The sequence below is a fragment of the Elaeis guineensis genome, chromosome 3 (assembly GCF_000442705.2).
Source record: "Elaeis guineensis isolate ETL-2024a chromosome 3, EG11, whole genome shotgun sequence".
In the NCBI taxonomy this organism is placed as follows: domain Eukaryota; kingdom Viridiplantae; phylum Streptophyta; class Magnoliopsida; order Arecales; family Arecaceae; genus Elaeis; species Elaeis guineensis.
The window spans coordinates 112,351,467-112,363,184 of record NC_025995.2 but is presented as its reverse complement, the minus strand read 5'-3'; the positions used below and the strand labels follow the sequence as shown (position 1 = coordinate 112,363,184).

General features: G+C 39.7%; 1 protein-coding gene across 1 annotated transcript; it reads left to right on the top strand.

The window, feature by feature from the left end:
• The first annotated feature begins 258 nt into the window (after window positions 1-258).
• Window positions 259-4,907, top strand: LOC105040857 (auxin-responsive protein IAA17). Its single transcript, XM_010917581.4, has 5 exons — window positions 259-955; window positions 2,173-2,402; window positions 3,195-3,336; window positions 3,851-3,912; window positions 4,607-4,907. Exons 1-5 carry the CDS (start codon window positions 429-431, stop codon window positions 4,642-4,644), a joined length of 999 nt encoding a protein of 332 aa, XP_010915883.1. The 5' UTR covers window positions 259-428; the 3' UTR covers window positions 4,645-4,907.
• Window positions 4,908-11,718: the final 6,811 nt, after the last annotated feature.

The following is an 11,718-nucleotide window of genomic DNA, read 5'->3' as shown; positions in this document are numbered from 1 at the left end:
GGCGTCGAGTTCGCTCTTTATCGCATAAAAAAGTAATTCTTCTTTTTCCCAATTTCTCTCTCTTCCCCACCTTTTCTTTTATTATTATTATTTTTTTTCCCAACTCCAGCGGTCCACTTTTTTTTTTTTTCCCTCCTCTTCAGAAATAAAAAAAAGGGTTTGGAGAGGGTGAGGTGAAGGTGAAGACTTTGTTGTCACTACTTTTCTTTTTTCTTTTTTTGGCATATATATACTGTTTACTGTTTTAAAAAACAAAGAAGAGATAGAGGTTTCTCTTCACCAAAACCCAACCCAAAGGCCTCTCCTATTTTTTGTCCCTCGAGCTTTTTTTTTTGTTCTTCCCTTTAGATTTTTGTTTCTCCTCTCTTCTTCTTCTCTCAGTGAGTCGCTTCTTAATGTTAGCTGGGATTTCGTAGAGAGAGGGGTTAATGTCACCGCCTCTGGAGCATGATTACATAGGCCTTTCGGAGATCTCCTCCATGGAGAGCTCCGACAAGTTCTCCTCCTCCGATTCCTCCTCTGCCGCCGTCGCCGAGGACGCCAAGGACCACCGCCCGCCGGCGCTGAACCTCAAGGAGACCGAGCTCAGGCTCGGCCTCCCTGGCTCCGAGTCTCCCGACCGGAAGGAGAAGGTTGGTCTTACGCTCGGGCTCCTCCCGAAGAGCTTCGTGTCCGGCGCCAAGAGGGGGTTCTCGGACGCGATCGATGGCCCCGCCGGTAAGTGGGGGTTCTCTGGAGGGGCTGGATCGGACGGGGAATTGGGGAAAGGCGGGGTCTTGTTCTCTCCAAGAGGGGAAGGCGGCGCCGGAGGGCAGCATTCAGGCCAGGGGAGTGCCGGGAAGGACGCCGCGGCGAAGGCCACCGGGCAGGAGAAGAAGGCCCCGGCTCCGACCCCGGCCCCGGCTTCGGCTTCGGCTTCAGGTGGGAGCGACCGTGGGATCGCGCCCGCGGCAAAGTAAGTGCGTCAAAGCGTCAAAGTGTCTCTCTGAAGAATTTTTGAGAAGAAGCTATGATTTTGATTTTGATTTTTATTTTTCCCCGTCTGTTGGCATCTCCTCGTCTTTGTTTCGATACTTACAGTTTCCCACAATTTTCTTCTTCCTTTTTTTCGTTTGAGGAAAGTAGGTTTGGTTGGTTCTTAATTGCTGTTGCCTTGAACAAAGGAGAGAAGTTTTTAGTTTGGCCGCTTGAATCAAAAGCGAACTTATGATGGCGTTTGTGTATTTGTTTGCTTTATCCGAGTCTGATAATATATTTTTTTTTTAATGTTGCATTTAGTTTTCCTAAAAGAAGAGAAGTTTTGATGATATTATTGGGGAAAAGAGGGTTTTCTTACATTTTTATAATTTTATTGTTCCTTTTATTAGTTTCTGCATTGCTGAAGGAATGAGACTTCTATGTGACTTCCTCGAGTGAGTTTGGTTTTGATGCAATTTTGTAGCTTCACTGAAGCTTTTGGTCGTTTTGAGTTTGTTATCTGGTGTTGCACTTCTTCTCTTCTTTGTAGTTTTGCTGATCATGGTTCTCTTTTTCATTTTTTTTCCCTCCTTCCTGGTACATGGAGCTGAGGTAGGTTGTTATTTTTCACTGCTTTGATGTTGTCCATTTATGCTTTTAATTGTTTGTATTTTATGATCTGAGTGTGGTTTGAAGTTTATGTTATTTTCCCATAGTCCAATTTCCATAATACTTCTATGATGGAAGGAGAAAAGGAAAAATACATAATTTTCCTTTTGTAAAATGCTTTGTACTAGTTTACAGTTTATACCCTTTGTCGGATGGGATCTGCCTTTATTTTCCTTGCGGAATCCAGGGTCAGATCATGAGACATGATATCCCATTTCAATTGCTCTATATTTGTTTGTGAATTATGGATTTGGTGATATTGCCTTTTATCTGTTTATGAAATCCAGGGATCGATCAGCTTAATGCCTTTCTCTGTTTCCAGTGATATTTCATTGTTCTGTAAGCCATGGATTGTTTCTTTATAATTTTTGGCTAGAGTTTCCTGGATTGTTCATTTTGTCTCTGTGCCAGTAATTTCCTTCTCTGAGCTTGGAGCTCATGTAACCGAGGCAGAGTTTTCGCATTGGTGATGCAATCATAAATAGACCAGTCTTGCATAAATTTGAAAGGAATGCTAATCATGATCATACATGTAACATGTAACAGGGCACAGGTGGTAGGTTGGCCACCAATCCGTAGTTATCGGAAGAACACGATGGCTACTAACCCACTGAAGAACAAAGAAGATGCTGAAGGGAAACAGGGATTTGGTTGTCTGTATGTCAAGGTTAGCATGGATGGAGCTCCGTACCTCAGGAAAGTTGACCTGAAAACATACAACAACTATAAGGAGCTGTCATCGGCACTTGAGAAGATGTTCAGCTGCTTTACAATTGGTAGCTTCTGGCATTTTCCCCATTTCATGTTGATTTTTTTTAGATGAAGTTGACTTGAACGCTATTCTTTTGTTTTCTTCATCGAATTATTATATCCATGATTTTGATGTATGTTTCATGCTTGGCATTAAATTAATGAAAGCCCTTCTCTTCAGAAACACAATCAATTTATTTCTTTTACGGCCTGGGTTGAAGAATATATTTGATGCATGGTGGTTGAAAAAAATGATTGAAAGCATATTTGCTGCACTGGGTGCATCTCTTATTACTTTAATATGGATAGGAGAATCTTTAGAGTACTTTTGACAATGCTGCAGTTTCTATGTTATTTTTTCCCCCTTCTTTGAAAATTTTGTTGGTTTTATTAGAATTGTCTATCTTATGGTCTTACCTTTTTCCCAGAAATTTTTGCAGGAGTTTAGGAACACATCCTTCCATAATTTTTGAATACCGCAAAGAAATGTTATCGTAGAGTGCACCTATGTTACATTAGTTTTATTTTCTCATTTCAGAAATAGGGTTCCAGTTGGCAAACTCTGGCTTTTATTTGGAATTTTTTTCATCTTCTCATATTGTTAGAAATATCAGAAAATATATTTCACAAGAGCATTACATGACAACATGCTTTTCTGTTCGAAATTAGTGTTGAGGAAGTGTCATGTGAACCAAAAGCAAATGCAAATTCTTATATTTTTTGTCTGTAATCCCCTTTTAGCTGATATTTTCATAGCTTCTAATTCTGTGGCAGCATGAGGAGGAGTTTACTTGTTTTTGTGATCTGTGGCATTTCAGGCCAATGTGGTTCTCATGGAATACCAGGCAGAGATGGATTATCTGAGAGCCGGTTGATGGATCTTCTGAATGGATCTGAATATGTGCTCACTTATGAAGACAAGGATGGAGATTGGATGCTTGTTGGTGACGTCCCATGGGAGTAAGTTCAATATCCACTAATTCTAATGTGAATGTTGTAGATGTAGTCAAGGAGGAAAGGCCACAAAGATGTATGATAGGCTTGTATGAACACTTAATATCGTATAAATGTAAATGAGGTTGCATCATTGGTAGCAATCAACAGACTAGTAATAACATTTAATGCAAGATAACTTAGGCACATTTATACCGAGAACCTAGTCCCTACATTCCAATCCTTTTATGGTTCACTGCTGTTTGACTTCATTTTCATGTGCAAGCTATTTGAAAACAAACAGACTGTAAGTTTATTGTCAACCATTATTTATCAATTATTTTTTACAGGCAGTATGTTGACCTAGCTCTAATGTTTTTATCATCATTTTGTTTTGGCATCACATTCGTAGCATGGATGGTAAATTTTGGTATCATTCCACTTTTGGTGTATTGCATAGCTGGAATGCCACTTGACAACTGATAATTGATGTTGTTTTCTCTTTTTTTCGGATATGGTAATTGATGTTCTTTGATTGCAGGATGTTCACTGACTCTTGCAGGAGGCTAAGGATCATGAAGGGTTCAGATGCAATTGGACTTGGTAAGTAGAAGTTAGCAAAAGAACCTGTGGCATGACTTGCTAATATTTTGACTTTTAAGATACCCAAGTCTGGGGAACCTGAAATGTTTTAAATCAATTAATCCAATATGATATTCTTTTTTTTTTTTTTTCATTGTTGAGATCCTGAGTTTGCCCCCTGCCTTCCTAAGTCATCCAACTTGACTGTAACCTAGTGCATGCGTTTGTTTACCTACATCACCAACACATAATTGTAAGTTTGGGCCCATGGTTCTGTTTGACACTGATGGATCTTGTTGGAGTTCCCTTATCATGAATAAAGGAGTAATAATAGTTCACTTTGTGAACCAAGAACATCTGCTATCTGGCTCATCATCCATCCCACCTTTGGAGTCCTTGTGGTATATTTAGCATATATTGTTTTCTATGCTTCATATTTGTTTATTCTGTATTCCCTGGACTGAAAGATAGGCTTTGTATGGCCCAGCCGATAAAGACTAACATCTTTTGAATAAGAATATGTGAAATAGTTAAAAGTTCAGCACTGTCAATATTTATACCACCTGTCTGCATATTGCCTTCAATAGATGTCGTACCTAATACCTAAGCTTAGCATTTATTTTAGCAGATGTGCGCTTGCTAAAACAATTATCTGGAGTTTCACTATATTTTTTATCTTAGACTTACAGAAATTTGTCGATCTGTTTTCTTGCAGCTCCAAGGGCCATGGAGAAGTGCAAGAACCGTAATTAGCACCTTCGCCAACCCTCAGTGAAAGCGCAAGTGAATCAGATGGCTGTAAGGGACCATCTCAAAACCAAAAGCTTAAAGGGTTCTATCTGGAAACTGTTATATAACTATTATATCCCGTGGTTTGCTGCTTCAAATGAACTAAGACTTTCTATTAGCTTTGTAAGATTTCCCAGGGACATAAGCTTTGTTAGATTGTGCCTTCAGTCTTTGTATGCCTGCCATGTTATTCCTATTTGTGTAAATGGTTGGTGTGCTGTTTGCAATTGCTGTGTTTCGGGCACCGTTTCCTGTATGCCAATGTTATTTACAAATTCCCTCTTGTTTCTTCATGGTGTTCATTCCAACATGTCCATCACCCCATTCCATGGCCTCTAGTGATCAGGACCAAATGATCTACCATGCCTCCATGGTCCAGTAGTAGGTGGAAGGTCAAAAGCTTGTGAATGGCTTGTAGATCATGCGTGTCCTTGGTTGTCCGTTTCTGATGGTTTTTGGGCACCTGATGGGTTTTCACATGATGAAATGGCTAATGGTACTGTTGCTTTTTGCTGGGGTTTTGACCTTGTGTCCAAGTGGAGACCATTGCCCTTCATAAGAATAAGTTTGAGATCCAGAACTTGCCCCCCTCAGTAAACCAGGTTACTGCTTGGTTTCTTTCCAAAGTACATTGTTCTGCTGTTTTATTGCGAGTGTCTTTTTCTTCCAGGAGGCGTGATTTTGGTAGGTGAATCCATGTACCTATTCACCTGAAAACACCTCATGAATAAATTCCATGTTCCAGGTCTTAAATTGTGGGGATCCTTCCATGCAGGCTTTTTTCTTTCAGTACTGGACATGCATGGTAAAACCTGCTCCATAGCCGGCTTTTCTGTGGAGCTTGGTGGAGGGGGGACCTTCACTGCCTAACGTTACTTTTGAGGCCTATGATATGTAGTCTACAGAAGGGTTCAAAGGCTTTTATATCATCATTTCACCTACAATAAAAAAGTATTAGAACAACAGAAATGGGGGTGGATTTACTCTTCCCTGGAATCAGGCTTTCTCCTTAGAAATGATGCTCCACTTCTCCCCTTCCTTTCTATTCTAATGATGCCTACCTGTTGGTGTGCATGTGAAGCTGGCATTATGACATGGAACTTATTCTATGGATTATAATATAACCTTTGCTGCCTGATTGGAATGCACGGAGGTTGGTTGTTCATTGATTCTTTATTTTTTCTCCTCTCTGGTTTGTCCGGATTCATTGAAAATATATTGAACGGCAAAATTTATAACCCTGAAATCGCATGCCGATGCCTGTCGGGCTGCCATTGTTTTTAAATGGATGGCAATGTTTCCGTGGTCCCTGGCTGTGATGTTGTATGCTACAAAATGCTGGTCTGTCCTTTCTCCACTCTAACCAAAATTAACTTCAACTAGTTCCTTTGTAGATGTCGGTTCTTTTTTTTTTTTTTTTGGTTCATTGTACATAATAATCTTCTTGCTTGTACTTCGACCATTAATTTATTGTTTTTTTTATCATGCTGGCTGATCTTATGCCTGAAAGCTGGAGGATGTTGATTTACTTTTAATGTAATGGAGGCTTGTCACTGCTGTTTGATAGTCCATACTGTGAGATATGACTAGCTTCGGATTTTTTGTTGGAGTTTTTACATGGAAGATGCGGGAGATAATAATGCAGAGATATCAGTGACTCTTCATTAAACGATTGGTTGCTCAAATAATGTTATACCTTTGATGCATCGGAGAATTGCTCGATTGTTACATTCAAACAATCCTTGAGCAAAACCATCAACAATCCTCGAGTAAAATCATCGTTGCAGTGATGATTCTCACGCTCTTGGGGTTAAAAGCACGTATGCAAGTTCATCCCTCAGCAACCCAGTTCCCAGTGTCTACAATTGAATCTTTTAAGCCCCACATGATGCAAGTGTGATAGTATTTAACTGGCTTTTCGCAACGTTGCATGATCTTCGAATACTAGTTACTCATCAGGGAGTTTATTCTATGATAAGAGACTGAAGCTACTTCAAAGAACGCTTATAAGATGAAAAGTTTCTGTTAAGAATAATGTCGTTCTAATTGTTCTTGCATGAGCTTGTAATATTAAAAATAGAGAATATAGCCTACCATACTACTCAACCTTCATGATGATGAGGTTATCTATATATATATAGTGGGGACGAACAGAATCAATTCAAAGGAGTGTACAAAGCTAAAGAATGGATGGTGCAATCAGTGAGAAGAACGTGGGAGGTCGTCTACTTGCTGTGGGAATTGGCGGTGGTTGAGGAGACACCCGCCGTTTTAATCCATTTAGATCTGTGGGCGAACAAAATACGTCCCCTTGTGGCCATGTCGACAGCCACAATTTTATTTTCGAGTACCTGCTAGTCCTGCAACCGAATGCAAAGATCGGAACCAGGGATCCTTGGGACCTGTCCTCCAACCAAGCCACATGCCACCATTTTCCCTGTGGATTTCCTGAACTAATCCACTTTCGACGCAACCACCTCATTTGGTTCATGGTTTCATTGTGGTGCCACTTATATCTCACTTCTTTGTTAAAAAAAAAAAAAAAAAAGAGAATTATTGCCGAGCACATTGGTGACCAGAGATCCTGTTCATCGTGATGCCTATATGGCATAATTTTTGAAAGATAAATAGCATCTTGGATGGGATAGTATTTTTTATTATCGAGCACATCAGTGATTGGATCTGACGTCAAGACGATAATTGTACATAGATACTTCATGATATTTTATATTCTGATTCACTATATTGTATTTGTATTAGAAAGGTGTGTTTGGCTGGTTGTATCCAAAAAAAAAAAAAAAAAAAAAAAAAAAAGTCTGGATTTATTGTTATTATATTTTTCTAAAACTCCAATTCCCAGGAAGAAAAATTAGGACCAGGACTATCTATCTGGGGACGAATAGTGATCCATTGGAACACTCGAATACGTACTGATTCTCGTGCAACCATCACCATTTGTCCATTTCTTTTGTCCGCATCAATGATCGCATCACCAAAATTTGCTTTGACGCTCTCTGGAGAAATTATAAAAAATAATTTAATAAAGGAAATCTAACAAAACGGAGGAGAGGATGTCCTTTGCGGTAAATATTTATTTTATTTTCATATTTGCCAAAGTTGGCCACTTAATTCTTTTCATACTAAAATGGTTCATTTTGAATGTTGTGAAATGAATATGTCCCTATTATTGTCATCAACGCTATACAAAAAGTATTTTAGGTCCCGCAGTAAAATTTAAAATAAATTATTCCATAAAAATGTAAATAACTAATTCTTATAAAAATAAAGAAAAAATATATATAACCAAATAATAATTATTTTGAGATTAGGTGATGCTAATCTATATCTTTTTCATCCTGTACCCATCTCATCTCTGCAAGGTTGGCTCGACGTAGATTCGGATTATCGCCTCGTGGCTCAGTAGCAAGAGAGAATGTTAAAAAAGAGAGAGAGTATGTGGTTATTATGATTTAACCTAAGAACAAATGGCTCGAGCATTGCCCATATATGTCGTGAGACTTGGCAGGTGAGGCTTGCTTGGCCCCGGGGAGATGCTCACAAGTCACCAGTCACCAATAGTAACTCCCCTTCGTGCCTTCATGTGGTGGGATGATGATAAAGTCCTAGTCATGCCAACCCAGACGGGTAGCGTACCTGCCCCCACTTTATAACGAGCGCGCACTTGATGTATAAGATCCCTAGAAACAAACGGTTGATATTGACGTGGTGCACCGTTGCATGGAATAGGATATAATTTCTTCAAAATTATGTTTATAACCTGTATACGTGGTTGTAAGTTAGGTACCTAAGGGAATGCACTTTGTCAGGCCATCCAAGATCGTAAGACCTCTCCTTTCTATGACTTTGACTACAGTATCCAAATGCTCCAATGAAAGCAAGAGAAAAAATCATTTAGGGAGAGGTTAGAAGATAGCTTCTCAAAAAAAAAAAAAAGATAAATGAGCGAGAACTTTGAAATGGTTGTTGTTGCATCTGAAATCCATCTTAGGCCAAAAGTGTTGGAGCAAGGCAATGTTCGATGGGTCAACAGCGGCTGAACATGCAAGAAAAGTCTCCATCAGAGTTGATCCCGATGAAAATCCTCTGATGCTCAAGTTAGATTTGTCGCAGCAAGTGAAAAAAAATAAGAGTTATGGAAGAGATGGAAGGCGTATCTGAAGGGTCCCGTTTATCTCTTTATATATATATGAGATGGGAACTATAGAGAGAGAGAGAGATAAAATCGTAAAAGATCTTTTTACCCCTCAATATAATCCTGAGCAACATGTCTGGTATTTTAGGTTAGTGAGTGTTGTCACCTCACAGTATATGGAGGCCATCTTCATTTCTGTAGTAAGTTGATAATTAAAAATTTTGAGAGTGGTATGATTTTATACATGACTCTCCTTATTATTAAGTAGAATGGCATAAAAGGATCATGGAGGGACCTCTTACAGTCATTATGATGAGCCGCTACCTTTAATAGGCTGACGTGACAGTTGTTTGGAGGTTTCGAATCGAGATCATCGGATGTACTGATTGAACCAAACATCGAGAGGAAAAGATTTGTATCTTCGGTATGATCGCTGTATCACTCTCAACAGTTGTGTAATTGGATAAACATTTCAGAGATAAGCGTAGTGTCATGATTCACTGAAATCTAAACAAATTGCAATGTGGTTCAAGATACACAAGTGCACAAATAGGGTTCAGTCTCATAAGACGGATGAACAAATTAACAACTTTAATATGAAAAGAGATGTTCTCCTTCAATCCGGCGCCAACGCCAGGCTAGTTAGTTCATAGACCTGAAGCCTCACCAATTAAGCAAACCAATCAATCAGCCAACAAATATATCGAAGCCTACTAGGCTGCTTCAGTTCGGGAATTTAAGGTCTCCCTTGACAGATTGGAACCGAAGAGAACGGGAACCACAACAGTGCCGGTCACCAAATTGGCGACGAGACAAGTCTCTTTGAGTCTCCCATCCACCCAGAATGGATTCTCACATAAAACGACAGGGACTACAAAACAAAGATTGGATCTGCTGCCAACGCCTGCCTTGCCTTCCCAATGCTGTTGAAGGACACTGGGCATTGACGCAATATTATTTTCACTTCTCAGGCTTTTTATATGTAAAGAAGCTGATCAGGTTGCTGGTTGAATTGCAGCTTGAGCAGGGAAAGGTCAACAGGTCTTCTATCAGAATTACGATACTGTTCCAATGGAGTTTCATCCCATTTTGCTGGTTGTTGCTTTTCTTGTACGGTTCCTAAGATGCTAGTTGCTGTTTTATTTGGCCCATGGGCCCTTTATATGCACCCCCCACCCCCCCCCCCAACACCTAAAAAAAAAAAAAAAAAATTGCTGCCTTGCCTTCCCTATCTTTTCTTTTTTTCTCTCCATTTATTATTATTATCATGTTTTTGGAAGTAAGGTGCATTTTCATGAACAAAATTTTTTTGATGTGCATATCAAAGGACCTCATATAGAGCAGTTTTTCCTTTTTACCACGTTTCCTATGGCACCTATGTTAAAGTGGAAATCCAAAAGTCAGAGTAGAATGTGACTCTTGCTAAAGGATTCCACAATCTCATGATTTAGAAAAATTAAAATAAAAGAGAAAATATATGAAGCATTGTTTATGAGGTCATCTGTATCTCTCCCTTTTTCCTTATCAAGCTATTTTCTCTCTCCATCTGTCCGTCCGCGAGGTCATTCTCTTATTCGAGTTCTTTTTTCGCATCCAAATCTTGTTCATGAAAAAATATTGATCCCAAGTTTATATCATGTGGCATACTGATAAACACCGTATTTTAGAGAACATATATCGATTTGTTTGGTTGTATATATTGAGTTGTTGTTGAATATATATTAAGAAAATTAAAGTGTACACTAGAAATCCATTCAATGTGTATCTTCTGATATGTACTATGTACTGATGAATACGGTGTTTCAAAAATAATGTGTCAATTTATTTGAAGATGTATATCAATCGTTGGATAATTAATTTGCTAAGTATGTATCATCTAATCACATATTGTATATTGGTGAACATAATTCATGATCATGAAGAGATAGGGAGTTTGTGTTTCAAAGAAGAAAAGAATTTAGGGAGGAGGAAGGCCTCACATGGATGGAGGGGGAATGATAGGTTGACAAGAAAAAAGAGAGGAATACGGGCAGACTGGCTTATGAACAATGCTTCATACATATTTCATAGTTACGAGGTCAACAGATTTAGTATGAAGAGTTCTATCCTACTTTGACTCCACGGTTTGCACTTTAACCTGAACGTGATGGGAGACATGGTAAGATTGCTTCGTACAATCACCTTTGGTATCCGATTTTTCTTTGCATTCCCACTTGGACGGTCGCGTCTCCAGGGGCCCCAACTAGTTGTGCTGTTGGCTACCAATCAATCTAGTAGGAAGAGAGATAAGGCTCGTCCGTCAACCACGATCCACCCACAGCAGCTCCACCTACGGGAATGCCAGCAGATCGTACGGCACTTGATCTGATGCACACCGTCATCGGTGTACTCGCAGCAGCATTGAGGCTGCCTCCCTTTCCGCACATTCAGCTCCCACCATGGGCAAGTCTGCACTGTTCCTCGCGTCAACTCGGCGAGCACTCTATCTTGAAATTAAATAATTTCTCTTTGTTTTCTTTCTCCTTCTTTTTTTTCCAATTTTGCTCTCAGATGAGTGGCTGACCTCGAAGTAGGAGGCAATATCTCACGTCTCCTCAAGCATCATGTTGGGTTACGAGGATCTCCAAGTCGTCGAGGCATCGCTTCTGGCCACCGGCAAGAAAATTGAGGTCAAAGCCGAAAACTAGAATCAAACTCGAGGATACTACAACAACCATTATCTCACCCAAACTCTCAACCTATTAGCGGACAGCTGGGAGCTGCTAGAATTGACCATTGGCCATGGCAGGGAGAGGCCAACAAATACGATGGTGTCCCACCGAGTGGATGGGACCGAGCAAAACAAAAATTTTAAGGGAGTATAGCTCTCGAAAAAGATTAGAAGC

Coding starts and splice junctions, on each gene's coding strand:
- LOC105040857 (XM_010917581.4), top strand. CDS start 429: ATGTCACCGCCTCTGGAGCATGATTACATAGGCCTTTCGGAGATCTCC. Junction 2,403..3,194: donor GTTCAGCTGCTTTACAATTG/GTAGCTTCTGGC, acceptor GTGGCATTTCAG/GCCAATGTGGTTCTCATGGA. Junction 3,913..4,606: donor TTCAGATGCAATTGGACTTG/GTAAGTAGAAGT, acceptor GTTTTCTTGCAG/CTCCAAGGGCCATGGAGAAG.